The sequence below is a fragment of the Hippoglossus hippoglossus genome, chromosome 22 (genome assembly GCF_009819705.1).
Source record: "Hippoglossus hippoglossus isolate fHipHip1 chromosome 22, fHipHip1.pri, whole genome shotgun sequence".
NCBI lineage: Eukaryota > Metazoa > Chordata > Actinopteri > Pleuronectiformes > Pleuronectidae > Hippoglossus > Hippoglossus hippoglossus.
The window spans coordinates 15,144,896-15,164,184 of NC_047172.1; the positions used below are offsets into that span (position 1 = coordinate 15,144,896).

Genomic DNA, 19,289 nt, shown 5'->3' on the forward strand with positions numbered 1-19,289 from the left:
GCAGTCTGCACTGAGGATTATCCAGGTTTCCAGCTCTGACCTGCAGGTCTCTGTTTTCCGGTGTTTTATTAGGCCACTGGTTAGATGAGAGGTCGACTTGCTCTTCGCTCACACTCAAAGCTCAGAGGACCCACCCTCCCCCACCCACCTCTGACACAACCCATCAATGCTAAACACATCTGCTCGCGCTACTGAGATAAGAACAGTCACGATGAGAAAGAAGAAAAAGATCAGATTTTAAGGACCTAAGAGAGTAAGAGAGGACAAATTCCCATTTGGAAGTGACCAGATGTGCGTGAGTCTGCAGGTGAGATAGAAAACCACCAACAGATAACACATTAGATGACATCACTGCACCTCAGAGTATCACCACCCAGAGCCACTTTGGTTCACACATTTATTTTTCAAAATAAGTGTAAATGTTACAGTTCATCATCTAGGAAACATATTTACAGGGTCTGCAACAGTGAAATAAATAAGGTTGAATAGAATATAGCAGATACAAATGGTAAATGGTCTACAATGTACAGCAGCTTTAGCTACCAAAAGATCATTTTTCAAAAAAGACAAAAAAAAAATTCTCAAACTATAGTTTAGTATTAATAAATAAAGCTATGTGAAAAAATAAATAAGGTATCTTCTGTCCTACTAATTTAAACTACTTTTTTTTTTTTCAAATTTTTTTTTTTTTACACATAGAAGAACAAAGAATTGCGTAAGCTTTTACAGTCACCTCTTCATTTTAAAGCACATGGTCATGATTCAAACAGATAAATCTACTGTTACTAAGAAAACACTTCAGTATTAATTGGTCTCAAACCAATTTTGGCATCAGAATGTTCTTTGTTTTGAGAAATTGGCAATGGATTGAGAACTCTTGATCCACACTTTTCTACGAAACCTCGGTTTGTTTCACAACGCTTCTCGGAGTCCAGCCTTCACCGTGCTGATCAGATTGGTGCGGAGCCTCTAGACTGCAGCAGCGTGTTCACTCGAGTGGTTTACGTGGTGTGCTTAATATGCCTATCAAATCCCTGATTAGGGCCTTTATCCCTCCAAGAATCCTGCAGTGGGCTTTCTTAAAAAACACTGGCTCCAAAGAAAAAGTGCTACGTCTCTTGAACATGCTCCTAACATTGTAATGTGTACCATTTTGTACAGTTACAAACAGTAAAACTCATGTCCCCACATCATATAATTCACTAGTATAATGAAGAGCTGATGAGAACCATCAGTGACGCTGTCCAACCTAATCTGTTCATCTTAATAATGGGTGAATAAATTACTTCTTTTTCATTATGGGCTAACAGTTATTAAATGAAAGATATGAAAGGAAATGTATTAAGGCTATAGAATTAAGGCGTATTATTAACCATCAGTAACATTCCGTGTGAACGGTAGCTCCACACACAGACACACAGAGCCGTGAATGAAGCGATGAAGTGAGGCACGCTATCAAAGCCATTCCTCTCAGGTCTCCTCTGCAGTCAATAAAACTGACATTCCTCCCGGACCAGCATCACTCCACTTCATCTACAACCCTGCTGCGATTCCTGACTTGATGAAATACAACTGACGGAGGAGCCAAGCTCATACGAGCCCGAGTGGAGATGCTGTGTGAAGATTGTTGGCTTATCGCCTTGTGGACCAGATTAGAGGGAAAAATTCACGTATTTGTTTTTCTCGTACAGTTACAGTACGTGGTTGGGGGTTTTCTGAATGGAATGACTCGGGTCATTTAAAGGTAGAAAGAAGAAGCTGTTGCATGGGATGAGTGTCCTTCCTGAAAATGAGGCGAAGGAATGCTTAAAAGGGCATTTTCAAAAATGATTCTATCTGGCCCCATGGAGACATCCATGATACAAACGAAAGGCGGCCAAGAACAACATTTCAACTAGTACAAATACTGTAGAAATATACAAAAACTAAAGATGGAAACCACACATTCTAAAGCAGGGGTTTGGATCTGCGGGTCTATATATTCTGTATAAAGCCTGTTGACTCGATTTGGCTGCTGGACTCATTTCGATCCAGGTGGATTATCAGTTCCTTTGGCCTCCCTGCTGATGCTACTGATTACATCCATGAAACACTGCAGCACTCAGGTGGGCAGTCTCCTCTCTCCTGTCCCCTTCAAACTACAGCTCAAACCCCTGTTTGTCCTAAAGCTTTTTAACGCCCCGCTCACTGCCTCCACGTTCCAGTTTCCAAGGAGGCAACATTAAGCAAAAAAATATTACAATTCACAGTCAAAGTCTGATTCGGACAGAGGAGTCTCGCTGGCTGCCTCTTTCTCTCTTTTAAAGCAGAGTGGCCGTGTCCTTTGCATGTCCACCCCGTCCGTCCACCTGCCAGCGTCTCACTCCGCCAAACACAGAAGAATACGTACATGCGATAAAAAGAAACCCAAGGTGACTGGCTTTGTCTCTCGTGGAGCACCCTCGGTTTTGCTGTCACACAGAGAAAAGGGTGGGAACATGGTGGCGGCCCGAGGATACAGCAGTAAGAGAGAGGAGGAGGTGTTGGACAGCTCTGATCTGCAGAGTCTTGAGTGGTGTGTATGTGTGTGTCCGTGCTTTAACGCGACGTCCAGTCTTTGCCCATGCTCAGCTTGGCCCTGGGGATGGTCATCTTGTCCGCGCAGGGGGAGCCCAGGTCTGGAGAGAAGTGGATGATGCCGCAGTCGTTCTTCACGTTCTGAAATTTGTTCTCCTTGGAGGGCTCCATGTAGACCACGGAGTTCTTGTTGACATGCTTCTTTAGGATCACCGTCTGAGGAGAGAGATATTCAAATTAGTTTTAATTTTTAGCAGCAGAACATGGGGGATAGAAGCTTGATAATTTATATTAAAAAACTGCTTTTGTGAAAATATACAAATGTAAATATTAAAGACAAAATTCTGACAAAGCCGTAAAATTGTGAGAATAAAGTTATAATTAAACAAGAAAATAGTAATAGTATAAATATTACTAGAATAAAATGGAAAATTGGAAAAAAGGAAATAAACAGCAAGTTGAACATGCGCTGGTCTAAGTTCCACTCATGGATCCAAAATCTTGATTCAATCTGATTGTTTCTTGAGAAACAGAGAGATCCCTTTGAACATCAGCAGATGTAACCAATAATAACTTTAGAGTCGACCGCTAACAAACATTTCCTCCATCACAAAAGCGGCCGTCTGTGGTTGTTTCTTGGAAATAGACGGGCTCTTTCACAATCTCTTCAAAGGGCTGATACTTTTGATAGTGTGGTGCTGATGTGAAGGATGATGCATTTTGTTACTTGAGAAACTTTGCGTTCCTCGTTTTAACACAGGCGCGTGCCGATCTTCTCATACGGCCATAAAAAATGACATGCAACCAAAAATTATGACTTTACTCTTGCGATATAATGACTTCATATTTGTAATATTACGACTTTATTCTCAAATTTGCATTCTTTCCCCTTTAACTGGCCCCAATACTCTGTCATAACAATATGACTTCTGAAAACAGTCCCTTGCAATACTTTCCCTGACACCTCAATCTCATTTCATGGTGGGGCTACAGACTTTAGGACCATGTTCCAGTTGAAAGTGCGGGACAAAGGAAAAGCACCTTAATCCTGACATCATGGCAGGTTTGACCCCCCCCCCCCCCCATGACCCCTCCACATATCAACTCTGTTGTTTATGTGAAGGCAGCTGCTTAAATTTAGCACCTTTTTAATCCACGGCTTCAACATAAAAGAGTTGATTTATGTGATGTGCAGATAGCGAGGGTTACCTTCTTTGGTGCGCTGTAGCAGGACATCTGCACCCACTTCTTCTTCTTGTTGATGAGTAACGCCACGATGAGGAAGATGATGATGGCTAGGAGGAGCCCCGCCAGGATCCAGGCAGCTGATTGGTAGATGAGGGCCATCTCTGTTTGGCTGGGGTAGTTCTCACCCAATCCTGGCTCATCTGTGGGACACAGACAACGCTGATTAGATTTCCATCCCCGCACGGGGAGCTTGTCTCACTTCTCACGTCATTGTTGTACTATGTGCATTCACTACATTCAAAAGGGATGATGTCTTTGCTTTGGCATTTGGCAGATATCCCCGCTCGGTGCTCATTGCTGAAAAATGAACGCTGGAGGTCTCGAGAGAGATCACATTAGGTCAGTGTTCATTTGTCATAATTGTTTTAGCTAGTTTACATTTCACTACACCCTCCACTGGTGTAAACACTCCCAGGGATTGGCAGGAGCTGTCGAGCAATGATGCCAAATAAACACAATGAGGTTACTACTACGCAGTGTGTTAACTTGAGAAGGGAGTAATGAAGACATTGGGTTTAATGAGCAGGTACCTGTTTCGGCGATGATGGGCGGCACAGTGACAGTGGTGATCCACACCGCGCTCTCCACTGTCGTGACCGTCTTCTGTCGGACGCTGGTGGAAACCATCACCGGCACTGATGTTGTGAGTTCTGCGCAGACAGGATTGAGATCAGTTACCAATATGACTGGTGTGTAAACATCCAACTGTGAGCGAGTGTGTGAACTCCCTGGTGTCTGCTCGATAAGCCGTGTTTATAGGAACTGTCCTAACTTCCACTGCACCACTCTGTAGAAGGCGTTGCGTTAAAATAAGCTGTGTTTTCCACCGGGCAAATAGGAGAAACAAAAGAGCCGGTGAAACGGCTTCATATCAGGGTGAACAATGGGAGCCTATGCCGAGGTTTTCCTCTATAGGAAAAGCTGACATGGAGCTTTGACTTCCTGCGCCGCCACAGAGCGAGAGCGTCGCGGGCCGCTTCAGCCGGGGACAGGAAACACGTGTGAATGTGCGGATGCCCGAGGAATGTTTTTGCTCCGAGTGCACCGTGTGTGTGTGTGTGTCACATGGAATGTTATTCCGAATGATTGTGTTTGCCCGTGTAGCGCCAGAGTGGCGAGGACTTATGAACAAACATACACACACATATGCAGTCTGGAAACCGTCGTTTTCTCGGTGACGTGCAGCATTATGAATTATAACCTTCCCAACAACAGGCTGTGCCTTGTTCCAGTGGCACCGCTTGTTCTATAAGTAATGGTAGTTCTACACAAGTTTGACAGCTCTTCTCAGCATGTGGAAGCTTTACATAAACTACACCTTAAACTAGAAAACTCACATTCTCATTTATTTTTAGTCAAACAAAAAATACTCTGAAGTCTGGAGACAACTTTGGCACAAGGCGACACCGAAGGACTCACCGAGACAGTGTGGGCAGCACTGGCCCTTGCGTAAGACGGGCACCCTGCAGTTGGCAGCGGGACAGCGCTGAGAGAAACACTGAATGGTGCCGTTGTTGCAGGTGCAGCTGGTGCAGGCGTTTGCCTTCCAGGAGTCTCCAGCCAGCAGCACGTCCCCGTCGCTGGTTATGCAGTACTCCTGCTGGCTGTTGTTCACCGGCAGCAAGGGGCTCAGCGTCTCCTCTGTGGTTACACGCAGGTATAAATAGAGTCAATCATAAAAGTATACAAGTGTTAAAGTTAAGACATGGAACTTAACAGGGCTTGGTAGTGTATGGTTTGAGCTACAGTTTAACTTATCATTTGCCTTTTTGGAAGGAAAAACTAATTTAGTCTTGGACCACGAGAAAACCAACATGACGCTCGGCGAGAAACTTATTTGTTTTTGCTCAATATCGCGACTTCCATCAGCACATTAAGATCCTTGTTCAATCCTGCTATTTCCAAATCGGAAATATTGCTAAAGTCAAACCCATGCGCCACCAAAACATAGAACAACTCATCCACACCCTCATCTCCTCCAGCCTGGACTGAGGCAATTCATCTTACAAACACCCGACCAAGAGAACACATCTCTCCAGTCCCAGCCGAGCTTCACTGGCTCCACTTCCACTTCAGTGGTTTAAGAATGTATCGATCACTTTTGTGTGGCTCCGCTTCGTGTTGCAGATCTTTTAACCCTTTACTCTGCTCCGAGACGCCTGAGATCAGAGAATCAAACGCTGTTTAAAGTCCGACGATAAAGGTTTAAAGGGGATCATGCTTTTAGATTAGGGTTAGGGTTAGAGGTTAGAGGTTACAAACAAACGCTCCCTCAACATCAGATCAGTAGAATCAGTGTCTCGTTTGAAAAAGTGGGTAAAAGTTCACCTGAAAAGACTGACATTTTTATAGTTTTATAATTGTATGTTTTTTTATATTTATTATATTGTTTTAATGCTGTTATTTTATCTGTTTTAATTTATCGCACTGCTGAGTGAGATTTGGCTTTTCTATGACTTGCTAGTTTTGCACTTATATTTAATTGTGTGAGTTACTCTAGTTATGAAAGGAGCTATAGCAATAAAGTTTGTATTATTTATTATAGTCTGTGTTGTATATACCCACATGGAGACGCCTGCTTCCACATGACTCATGCGGTTCAGCCCTGCTGTTTAACATCCTGATCCACACTGGTTGTTGGGCCTGTAGGGTTGCGTTCAAGATAAGACGCTTTACTGAACGTTAAAGACAAACATAAGTGACTCCATACGACAGATGTCAAACCAGTCTCAGACCTTATCTGTCTCTCCGCAGGGCCTGAGATCCACGGCCCTCTCCGACTTACTTCACATGTAAACACTGCACTGCCTACTGTAACCATACATCATGGGGCCTGTCAGTGTGATGTCTCTTATTCCCACATTCCTGGTGACCAGGCCCATACATATATCAAAGGCCGGCCTCTGACAATCTGCTTTTGTGAGGGGAGATGCAGCGATAAGGCGGGCCGGCATTCTCCAGAAGGAGCAGCAGCTCTCAGGCGCAGTCATGCATCGCTGATTTGTGGGCCTCATGCTCGGGAGTGCCTGGGATACGTTCTTTTTAGGAGTGTGAGAAAGAGGCTTCGAGTGTTTGGGTGCAGTTGTAAATAAAATATGCTTGTGGGGATTTTTTTTGTCAGTGTTTGCCTTGACATTTGCGTCAAGAGTGTATTCCCATAACCGATGCAAATGAACGGGGCAGATCCGGAGAGATTAGTTACATTCTTGGCTTTCCAGCAGTAAGAGTGTTAGACTCCGGTATGAACCGCTGGGTGAGAGCCGTCCACATGTGCTGCTGCCGCCTGCCCCCGAGGAGCCCTGTGTAAACCCAACCGGTCCTGGCTGGTTTCTTTATGAGCCTGTGTGCCTGCTATAAAACGGCCTGACAAAGTGCAACATGCGAGACCTTTGAAAGCCACCAGCTGATAGCATATCCCAAACAGATTTATACGCCTTTTCCAATTCCCCCCCCCCTTCTTTCATGTCTTTTTGTATTCCGTTACCTGGACAAACGTGGCAGCAGGTGTCCTTGTTCCTGGTCGGAGTCTGGCACAGAGCGGGGGGACACACTTCTGTGTCGCACAGGACGCGTCCCTTCCTGCAGGTGCAGCGTGTGCACTCGTCCAGGTTCCACGTCTCCCCCTCCACGTAGAACTCCCCCCCGGGGGCTCTGCACACCACCATGTCCATCCCCTCTGGCTGACCGCTGCCTGACTCATCTGCAGAGTTAGAGGAGAGGGGGAGAAATAAGGGAGACAGTCATGTGTGCGTTGCCATCAAATTCACATTCTGTTGGTGTTCTCAGTGCCAAACATTCATTCATTTAGCTCGGGACAATGAGCGTTACATGATAATTTACGGGAAACAAAGATTCTCTAGAGAGAGTAACTGACTCTCAAGGGTTTCTAGATGTGAGGATCCGTGGGAGAGCGGCCGTACGTTAGAAAGCAGCCTCAGGCCAGGCAGCGCAGGGCGGTGTCCAAGTTATGTTTTGACACTCATCTATTTGAAAACATCTTTCTGTCCAGCTGAGTAGCAGACATCTGCGAAGAGTTAGCCCGTTGTCCCCCGACTGCAGCGTGTGCGTAGCTTCTGAAAGTTGTAGACATTCTTTCACTGCTAAATATTTGAACAGCCAGCTGAGTCACTCCTCCATAAATACACCGCATGAGTCGGAGGGTTGTGGATGAAAAAAAAAAAAAGTATGGGTGTGGATCAGTGGGCCTCTTCCATTTTTAGAGAAACAGACAGAGACTGTGTGTCTGCGAGTGTAAGTGGTGGGCAAGTCGAGGGCTTAAAAGCGGACTAATGACCCGGAGCTCTCGGCTGAATGAGCTGCGAGGGGACGATGGGCTGCGCAGTGCCAGATGTGTGTGTGCGCGCCTGTGAGCGTGTGACCGAGCCGCGACTGATTCTGAAGAAGTAATTGAGTGAGACCAAAGGCCCGCTCCGAGAATGAATGATTCAAACGGATCTTTAACCGATGGAAGAATTAGTTTTCAAAGGAGGTTATGTTTACGCAAAAATGACTGGACAGATTAACACAAAAAACCTGGTGGAAGGATGTGGTATGTGTCAGGGAAGAAGAACCCATTCAACTTTGGAGTGGATCCAGATCAGGGGGCGAATCCAGGATTTATTTTTCTTTAATATTGCACAATTCATTCGTTTTTCCACATTTTCATTGATTTCTCAGAGAAACATTTCGGGGACTGATATTCATGAATGTGTGCAATGTGTTGCAGATCCATATAAATGGTCCTGATCTCGTGAATTTAAACGAAGGACTGTTGGGCCTTGGTGGAGGTATACGCTCTACTGAGTGCCTTTCTAGTTCAAACTTTATTTTCCTAATTCTGGAAACCGTTTTTATCGGTTATGACAACACTGCGCTCACAGGATGTAAATGCTGAGATGTGGGCACACGGCAGGATTGCTCTCATGAAGTCATGGAAGTGAGACGTTGACTTAATCACTCATTACACAAGAAGCTGTGTGTGCTCAGCTATGACATATGGTCAGTGGGGGAACCATAAAGTCACTCTGTAAATTGGATGTTTTAATGGAGAGCTTGAGTGTCATTCTCCTTCATTAACTCTTTGAAATGAGTTTGACTAACCTGAGGGTTTGTTTGAAACTGATTTGATCGTCTCTGTCTTATGTTCCATCCCTTGGAGTGATGTCACTTGGAGAGTTCAGTGTATTATTACCGATAGGAGTGATGAGCAAAACTACGAAAATATGAAAATATTTCACCTGTTCATAGATATTAGCACTGTAAATATGCCGGACGTTGCTCATTAAGATTCCCCAAAAATTCCCAAGTATTTTGAAAAATGAAAAAAAATTGAAAAGGAATTCATAGATCTTTCCCCTTCATCAAATCTGCTCCAAAAGTTAATGTGTTCTTTCTTGGCCAGCACCCTAACCCTCCACCAGGTTTAAAGACAATTGGTTCAGTAGTTCTTTGCGTAATCTTACCAACAGACGGACAACGGTAATAACCAGGAAATATCCTTTTATATTGGTCGTGAAATATATTGAATAACATAATATAAAGTCTTGTTTGAATATATGAAAAGAGACGTACCCTCACACGTAGGACAACACTGGTCAAGCCTGACCACTGGGTGAGCACAGCTGGGTACGGGACAGGAAATGAGCACGCACATCTCCCGGCCTGAGTGGCAGTAGCAGTCGCGGCAGCCGTCGTGCCAGCCGTCGCCCTCCTCGTACCGGCGCCCGTTGGAGGTGAGGCAGTAGATGGGCGTCGGGGCCAGGGCGGTGGTGCTCGGGACGTGGCTGCTTTCTGGAGACACAAATGTGAACGTGCAGACATTAGGGAGCGGGACAAGGACATGTGGAATAGCTGTGCAAAACAAAATTCCAAAAAAGAAACGTAGCCAGTTATGACAAGATGGCTCGTGAATTCAAATGTCATGAAACGAGGTGGAAGGAAAGAACCCATTAAATTTTGATGCGGATCGAGATCATGGGGAAGATCCAGTAATTTGTTTTCACTTTCTTTCACATTTTCAACTTTTCCGTTGATTTCTCACAGAATAATTCATGAATCTTGAAATGTTTAGGGGACCGATATTTATGAGTGTGTGTAATTTGGTGCAGATCCAAATAGAAATCTGGATCTCGTAAATTTGAAAGTGGTTTCATAAGGGGACTGTTGGGTCTTGGCTGAGCTATGCACTCTACTCAGTGCCAGTCTAGTTTTGGTTTAATTTTCCAATAAACAAATTTATAAGACACAGTGTATGACATTGCACAGCTCATTCATATTCAGAGATCTATTATCTTTTATTTTAATCTTTCAAAAACACACGTATATTAACATGCTCCATAAAAAAAGGTCTATCCTTGAGTAGATAAACAGTCTACACAGAGACTGATCCAAGAGTTTCAACATCAGGTAAACAGGTTTATTTGCAGTAGGTAACACTGGTCTCTGTGTGATGAGGAACCACATGTACTGATCCGAAAAGTATATTTGGGCCTGACATATTTATAATGCAGCCAAACTGGCAAAATAAACACATCACATAAAACATGGCAGGGCATAAATATGGCATCTGCACACATATCTAAATAGAGCTGCGCACACAGTCCCTCTGTATGAAGCTAAACACCAACAGGAACCAAAACAAGCAGAACATAAAAGTCTCCATGTCGGAGCAGTGAAAGGTCAGCGGAAATCAAAGCTGCAGCTCAGTGGATTCAAACTGCGAACGGAGATCCCCTATCTGCCTCCAGCCTCCAGCCTCTCCACTGCCAACACACTGTATATTGTGACAAGGTTTATCCATTAGGGAGCATGTTTGGTAAATGTCACAATAATCTATGAGGGGGTGTTACGCTCTGCTGGTACATGAAAGGTCAGGAGCCTGCAACAATAAGCAGGGCGCGCTCTCTGGGGACCATGACTACACAAGTTTAATAATAACCAGGGTCCGAAATACAAAAGGTTTACACTGTGTATGTAACATGAATGTGTTCAGTGGATTCCAGAGGATTCTGTGGAAAGTAGTTATTTTGTCCTCGTTAAGGGCTTAAGGCCGTTACAGAGAAAAAAAGGTAAATGCTGGTTGTTGGGATCAGAGAAGAATTCGCAGTTTTAAAAATGTTTAGCAGAAACTACTTCAGTTACTGTATCTAGAAAGACATTCAGTAGAGACATATTTAAAGATGATAGACCTCTAAATATGCATGAACTGTGCATCGTCATACACTGTGTTATAATTAATTTGATTATTGGGAAATAAATACCCAACTACAATGACATTCAGACTGGTGCATATCTCAGCCCAGGCCCAACAGCCGCCTTAACATCCTGGATCCACTCCCAGATCCAGATCCACACCAAAACCAACCAACAAACGGGCAGAGGTGAAAACATAATCTCCCTCGGGGAGATAATGTTTAAATCTGTATATAATATACACATATAAAATATGTGTATGAAAACAATACCTCATCACCTCAATTAAGAAAGGTTACTAGGTCTGCAGGGCTGAAGGGGGAACATATAACTGATGTTCCCCACCTACAACACACCCGACATGACTACATCACTCAAAAGGAGTCTCCATATACATGAAAACGTGTGTCATATAATTAAGGGAACACACACATACACAGAGCTTTTCCTCCACTGTTTGTTCTCTGCTTGGATGGAAGCTTCGTTTCCATTAGACACGCAAGTGATCGTCCCAGCGTCCAGTGAAAACTCGCTGAGCAGCACATTGAACCGCCACAAAAAACGTCCTTGCGTAGCACAGGCCATTGAAAAGAATGGATTTCAGAGCGCAGTGCTGGCGTTGTTGCATTGGCTCCGAAAAAAGGCCTTTAGATGACTTTAAAATGATTAGGTACCAGCCTATGGAAAACCATAAATGTATATTTCTACATTTTATGTCAATCTGGCCTATTGTATGAATTTAATATCTTCACATGGAAGTGGCTGTACTGCATTTAAGTGAATACATTTTGCATCTCGACTCCAAACAGAGCTCAGTTACCTTTGCACATGCAGACAGAGCAGCCCTTCCGGTTCTGTCGATAGCCATCGCTGCAGTGTTGGTCACAGGTGAAGGGGGGGCACTTGACGCAGCGGCACATCTCACAGCCGTGCTTGTTCCTCCTGCGTAGCAACAAACACAGACACAACTTCAATTCAATTATCTGGAGAGCATGTTTGAAAGTAAACAACATCACTCATGTTCATAATTGCTTCACATCGAGGATATCTCCGAGACGAGAGTTCTATGGATCAATGGGGCCTCGAGATACAGAGATCCAGATGCTCCAGTCGGGCATAATCAACATCTGGACCTGTTTTCCCCCTCCCTATATTAGCTGCCTTTGAAGAAGGCCAAATAAAAGGCCAACATGTGAGATCCCTGCGGTTTGCACATCATACCAACCCAAAAGACTCCAAAAACAGCAATCTAAAGCCAATTCAGATGCTTTCAATTCACCCTGCTGCCATCCTTATTGCTCCAAAAGCCCTTGGCGGACTCATAAGAGCAGGGGCCAGATAAGAACTCGTGTAAACATGTTGATTGGGGGAGTAGAGAGAAGCACAGAAAAACCGAAAGAGAAAGCGAGATAGGGCCTTTTGCCTGGTCATGTTGATTTTTAAAAGTTCTGTGATAATTGTACCGAGCTGACCACGGGCTTATCCTCACACACAGAGGGAAGAGGAGGACGAAGCTGCAGAGGCTGGAAATGGTTGGATCCAGTTATGTGCCTAATAAAACATGGATGAGCTGCAGGTTGATAAACTGTCCTCACCTCTGATGAAAGAACGACCTGTATCTCGCATTTTTCATCCTCCCTCCCACCATGTTCCCTCCTTTCTCATTCATCTTCTCCCAACCTCTTCGCCTCCCTCTCTATCTCTTTCTCCCACCCTCCAGGTAAGTGATGATACCTATTTAATGAAGCAGTGGCCTCATTTGGCCCCTGAGTAATGACTCAATTAATCTTCATCCTCCGGAGCGACGTAAATAAAAGGAAGCCCTGGAGCCCAAGAGGAGCGGTGCTGTGTCCCATGAAGGGGACGGAGCATTGTCGGCCTCAGCAAACACAGGAGCCTATCTATGCTGAAGCAGCAATAACAGCTTTTGAAACAGCACTGCGAGGGCTTGGCCAGAGCGTCACTGTACAAATACAGAGACAGAGAGTACTGCGACCTTAGAGCAAGTGCTTTGTTTAAAGATGGTGTGTGGAATGCCAAGCAGCGCTTTGGGCTCCAGGGGGATAGAGGGGGCTTGGGGAGGCACCGGTGGGGCCCCCGGGCCCTGGGACTGCTGGCTCTGCACAATTTCCAGTGCGCCGCAGCCGTGATGGCCAGAGGAATACCGCTCATGACCCGTGTGGTCACAGCGATGATTTTGAGCTATGAACGATGGAAAACACAGTAGTGTCCCACAAAAAGACCCGATAGTAAGAACCACCCTGAGCTTACCCTTCACCTAGAGACTGTTAGGAAAATCTTTACAAGGTTTACATTCATCCGGCGCCCACAGCTCGGAATATGTACATTACAGTACTCACAGGATGTCATCAATACAAGCATTGCAAACACAGTGATCCTTTGTGTCTCTGTTTCTTTGTGGTGGCTGCATGCAGGGGACCTGTGTGAGAAGACAGATCTGCATTGTAGGGCTGGCAAGCTCTCAGAGGATTTTAGACATCTGAGGCTTGACTTAAACAGCTGCTTATGAAGGATAAAGCCGGGACTTCCTGCTCCTCTTTTCCCTCTCCTCTCCTCTCCTCTCCTCTCCTCTCCTCTCCTCTGGCACCCCACGCCCAACATATCGGTCCCATCTTGCGCAGCGGCTCCAGAGAGCACGGCCTGTATACGTTTTATAAATGCTGCTTTTGTCGCGATGTGTTTTTGATCGTTGTTTTGAGACAGGACGATGATTTATGAAATGAGAGTTGTGCCTGGGGACCAAATGTCTCAGAAAAGAGCACTTCCAGATGTTTGATTGGGTTAAATGGGATTAGGGGGAGAGGAATTGTAGGGGGGGGACTGAGAGGCCAGCATGGACCTCACAGTGAATAACGTGCACACACAGGCACACTCTCTCACACACAGATTTAGACCTGGGATTGGCCACCAAGGTAGGGCCTTTGATGTTGGATGCCAAACGACTGTTGCAGTGGCCTGTTGTGCTTCCTCCTGAACATGACCAAACAGGCCCTGACCTCCGAGCAACACCTGATAATATAATACTTCTTTAATGAACAAAAGCTGTTTAGATTCAGGAGGGGACCGGAAGACAATGCAATTTAGGAAATATAATGGCTCTGACACGCCTGCCTTGTTTGGTCCGGACTTTTGGACATTTCCATTTAGTCTGAACCAAATTTACAGGTGTGAAAGGTTCCTTTGAGCACGGTTCGGACCAATGGACCAAAATTGAGTCCAACCCAAAGGGGTGGTCTTGGTACGGATCAAATTAAACCATAGATTGGTTCGTTGCCTTGTGCAAACACTTGTTTGGATAGTCAGGACTTTTGGATTGCAGGAAGTTGAGATGGTATTTAACAATAGAAGAAGAAAAAGAAGTGGAAGCAGCTCGTAGGATCGCTTGAATTCTTCGCCTCTGATGGTATAATGTTTAAATGGCACGGCGTTCATTTGGTGCATTTGAACTAGTGATGAGTACGGCATCTGAAGTTGTTGATGCTGGTGGATCAGAATTATACTGAATTATACAAAATTACTAACATTAAAGAAATCAATCTTTTCATTTTTTCTCTCCATTCAAATGGAAAGACTACCCCCTGCTTTTTTAAATGCACTTTATTCATAAAAGACAATGGTTGAATCGACAACACGCTCCCAGAACTACAGTGTGAAACCAAAACTAACCGGATCAAATTGAAACAACATGACAAAGACATGAACCTTGACTCATACTTTCAGGAATGAAACCCCTTAACACTGGGATGTTGTGGCGCAACCTCCATTTTGGAGTAAAACGTGAAGATGTGCTTCACATTGTACATTGATCATAATGGAAACTCATCACTTCTCACTGTCAAAACAGAATTTCCAAACATCCACCATTATCCATATTTTCCTGTCTCGTTAGTGTGTAAGGGTAAAGTGCACGGGTTCATCATGCATCTGCACGATACGTCACAGGCTGCCGCAGACGCCTTTAAAAACAGGCTGAAAACAGCGATGACAAATGAGTGTGGCCGCTGGGTGTACTTACACATATCCATAAGGGCAGGTCTTAGTGCAGGTCAGGGGTCGGCACTTGGGCATGGGGATGCTGCACTCACACACCTCACAGCCAAAATCGTCCCTCTCGTATCCCATCGGGCATTGCAGGGAGCAGTATCTTTCCAGTTCGGGGCAGGAGTCATCTGAAAGAGTTGAGGTAGAGGTCATCTGATCACGGGCACAACAATCCATCAAAAGGCAAAGGCAATGAGTCACTGTGGGGCTGTTTAGGGAACATTCCTATGACGAAGACTGCGGCCGCGGGTGCAAATAAGGGGCAATGATTAGATACTTTGTCTTTGCTGTTGTCAAAACTGAGTGGTCGGTAAATTAGTTTGACATCAGTGTGAGCAAACGTTGTGTATGTTGTATGTCTAGCACAAGAAGCAGCATGTCAAAAGGAAATTTTGTTCATACTTCTGCAGGTCAGCCCCTGAAACTTTAACCATTGAGGTGCAAACACAGGCTACATCCATACTACTCTGTCTTCGTTTAAAAGCGTCATTTTTAAACCAGAACGATCCCTGTCTACATGAACGTTTTTTGCTCCGTGTCAGTTTTAATCCCAGTCCATTTTAACGTGCCGGAAAAAAAATCACGTGACCCAACACACTGGACATACATGTGCCGATTTTAACAGGAAGCATTGTAAGTTGGTTGTTAGTTGCAGAAAACGCTGCTGGACATCTTTCGGATAATAGCTAGTCTCCTACTCATGTAAGCAGTTGTAACATTGTAAAATACAGAATTTAACTGCACAACAGCTGTTAGCAAAGACAACAGGGTCAGCCACGCTTGTAATTCTGAAGTAGTGTGGACGCCGGGCGTATCTGTAGCGGGGTTGTATGGATGTAGCCACAGCCTGAGGAAAGTGAACTTACTGCTGAGACACTGGCAGAGGAGACATCCATTTCTGTCCTGCTGGAAGCCGTAGGGGCAGTCGTTCCCTGACAGGGAGCAGTTTTCCAGGGGAGGACACAGCAGGGGGCTGACGGTTTCATAAGAAGGCTCTGGTGAACAAAAGAGACGATGGAGGGTGAGAAGTCTGCATGAGAGCAACAGCAACAAAACATTTCTTTTTTAATACATCCCTCCTGGTTGGAAATATGTGCGCTCGGATCCCCTCTAAGCTTTTTGTGCCAGCTGTAATAGGCACCTATTTACACTATTATTTTGGAGTAAACAATAATTACAGATAAATATAGAGCAATTACACCAGGGTGGGTCGCACTGTAAGAGGGGATTATACCTCTGTCTCTTATATAGCGTTGAACTGTCTCCTATCAATAAGTTGAATGTGTCTAAAGTTTTAGCCCTATCAGGAATGAAGTCTGTCTCTGACACTGCCCAGACTTGAATCAGAGCCAGCTTTGTTGAGAGGCCAAAACAAATGAGAGCAGTTTAGAACAACACACACACACACAGCATATGCACCAAAGCTTTTCCCGTCAAACGACCCTTGCCACGTTCAGTAGGAGGAGCGGGCCAATGAGCTGTGACTAATTATGCTCACAAAAAAAAGGATCCACTTCAATTATGGTGCCTCCTGTGTTAAAAGCACGCCACAGCCTAACGCACACACACACACACACACACACACACACACACACACACACACACACACACACACACACACACACACACACACACAGGTGGGTCTCATTTTGGCGGGCAAGGGCAATAAAGGAACACAAAGAACCCTGCAGCTTGAAGAATGCTCGGTGGCCTCAGCTTTAATGAGCCCATGGCGACACGGCCTCTGTAGCAAAGCTGCGGGGCCACAGGAGCCTCCTACATGTGGTATGCGGGCTACTGCGTATTTCAGATAGATATGAGCCATACGTCAGATATGATAAATATAAAAGATATGGTTTGAAGTCCCAACCCGACTCCCCGTACCTTCACAGAACGGGCAGCACTCTCCGGGGATCTTGACAGGGTTTTGGCAGCTCTGTTTGCAGGCCATGGCCGTGCAGTGCGGGTCTCCATCCACACACTGGCAGAAGGTGCAGTCGTCCTCTTTCCACTGCTCCTCGTGCGCTCGCAGCTTATTATTCGACCAGCAGCTGGCCTTAGTGCTGTCCAGCGACAGCAGCTCCACATCTGAGAGACACACATGTAGGTTAGGGAACAAAGTAGAAGAGAAGAGGAGAATCTTTGATCCGATTCTTAGCTCAATAGTGTGATGTGGCAGCAATGAATGGAGTTTAGAACCAAGACCACAGTCCAATCCTACTGTACAGTACAATCCTATACTGTAACTGAATTGACAGGAGGGTGAGTGCAGAGGTGATAGAAGTGGGATACTCCATGAGGGAGCTAACGAGATATGGAGACTGGTATGTCACCAAGAGCTATGGCGAGAACACGTTTGAATTTAGATGACTAATTTAGATTTATAATATAATTTATAGTTTTGCGAAACAATAACTATTCATGTAGAAATTGACATAATGAGTGAAGGGGTGATGACGTCCATAACTGCTGGTCTCCACAGCCGCCGCTAATCTCTCGGCTAAAAGCTCCAACTCATCCATGTGAGTTTTAGCTGTTACTCCTGAGTTTAAAGTCCAGGTCAGCGTTTTATTCCATAAATCTCACTACAAAGGAAAGAATATTTTAGATCTGTAGCCATTAGTAGGAACCGTAAAGTTTGACAGTTTAAAACCCGATAGTGCAGCCATTCGGCTCAGGATGAAGGGATGTATCGTGCCTGAGCTCAGTTGTGGAAGCCCACTTTCCCCCCCACTTCCTATAAACAGTTTTTTGTTGTTTTTGCTACGGCTCTTATTAGCAACAGAGGTTAGAAGGTGGTCCCTGCGTTTTGTTTCCGTGTGTGTTGGAGTAAAACAAAAGCAGTTGTGTAGAGGATTCTGCATGTTTACGTGTTCGCTGCAGCTTTTTGAAAGTGTGTCAGAGGGAGTAAGGGGGCTGTATACTTCACACAGGACTCCTAATTGCCCTATCTGATCCCAGCGGAGGTTTGGCTGCTGCAGTTCAATCCATCTGGCTGTGATTAACATGAACAGGATCTCTTTCTGTCTCCCTGTATACACCTCGTGCATGCTGTACCGTGACCCTTATAATGAAAATGTTCAAGGGTCAATCCAGGATTTTGGTAGTTCGCTGCCATGAAGGTGGGCGACTTGTAAGAGACGGATAAAAAAAGAGTAGAGACAATTGAGAGTATTTGCAACCCCTGCCGCAGAAGCTCAGATATCCTACTTTTCCCCCCAAAGTACTGGTCAAACTCCAAATACCCCAAAGCCTACACTTCCCATAATGCAACTTTCTTTCAGACATTTTTTGTTTCCAAGCCCAAGCCAAGATTTCCATTAGTTTACAAAGACAATGCCTCTCCATGATTGTTTTCACAGTCTGGTACAACATCAAGTTTCCCGTGTAAAAAAAAAGGCAAATCAATTCAAGCTTGCCAAACATTTATGCAATAGATGAACACGTGCTTTCTTTTGGTCAATTACTTCTTTATTAATCCTGTATTCATAGACTTTTTTAGTCCAGTTTGGACACTTGACTTTATGAAATAGTGATGGTGAATATGTCTGCATCATAGAAATAGATGGACATCTCCACCTCCTTCCACTATCCAGAAACGAAGCTAAAATATCCTGGATACAAATGCTGTCATTTTGCGCATTTGGAGTGAGAGCCTATACGCAGTAGTGATCAGGGGATAGAGCCACGGTACCATGGTATCATAGATAAACGTTTGTCCAGTCACGATTCAGACTCGGCTGTTTTTGTTACACCCTGTTTTTTTTTTTTTTATTAATTTAATACATCTCTTAATCCAGATTTAAAGCATAACCGCCTTTGTTCTCTGCAGTGAGCCGTGCACTAAGCATGAGCAGCTTTTCCATAAGAAAAAGATGAAAGCATTCCATCCCATCTAAATGCCTGCACATTCCAGGTGTACCTCCAACACTGACCTAACATGATCTCCTCTGCAGTTTCGCTGTTTGTCTTCTTCTCTATCTCATGAGCCCGATCGACTGAAGCCACGCAGGCAGAGGCCAAAGCTGGCAACCGTCTCCATCCACAGGCTTCTGGCAGACTGTAATATGGCTGCCATATGCGCTGCAAGCCATATTTTTTAACAATCCCAAGTGCACATATCACAGCTCCCTACCTGGCTTTGAGCACATGTGTTTTTGTGGAGTGGCTCCCCTCTATTAAGCCAGGGCCCGATATTACAAAGCCAAGCCGTCCACTCTAAAAAAGGGTTT

The 19,289-nt window shown here is 44.8% G+C and overlaps 1 protein-coding gene across 3 annotated transcripts in view; it reads right to left on the reverse strand.

The window, feature by feature from the left end:
* Positions 1 to 680: 680 nt before the first annotated feature.
* The window catches only part of crim1 (cysteine rich transmembrane BMP regulator 1 (chordin-like)), a 36,874-nt gene continuing 18,265 nt past the window's right edge, over positions 681 to 19,289 (reverse strand). For all 3 annotated transcript variants that reach the window (XM_034575807.1, XM_034575808.1, XM_034575805.1), the window contains 10 exons: positions 16,942 to 17,145; positions 15,924 to 16,052; positions 15,032 to 15,185; positions 11,816 to 11,937; positions 9,376 to 9,594; positions 7,289 to 7,504; positions 5,224 to 5,445; positions 4,335 to 4,454; positions 3,766 to 3,944; positions 681 to 2,772 (listed from right to left, as the gene is read on the reverse strand). In XM_034575807.1, coding sequence (XP_034431698.1) covers positions 2,578 to 2,772; positions 3,766 to 3,944; positions 4,335 to 4,454; positions 5,224 to 5,445; positions 7,289 to 7,504; positions 9,376 to 9,594; positions 11,816 to 11,937; positions 15,032 to 15,185; positions 15,924 to 16,052; positions 16,942 to 17,145 — 1,760 coding nt within the window. In that variant the 3' untranslated portion in view covers positions 681 to 2,577. The remainder of the gene's footprint in view (positions 2,773 to 3,765; positions 3,945 to 4,334; positions 4,455 to 5,223; positions 5,446 to 7,288; positions 7,505 to 9,375; positions 9,595 to 11,815; positions 11,938 to 15,031; positions 15,186 to 15,923; positions 16,053 to 16,941; positions 17,146 to 19,289) is intronic.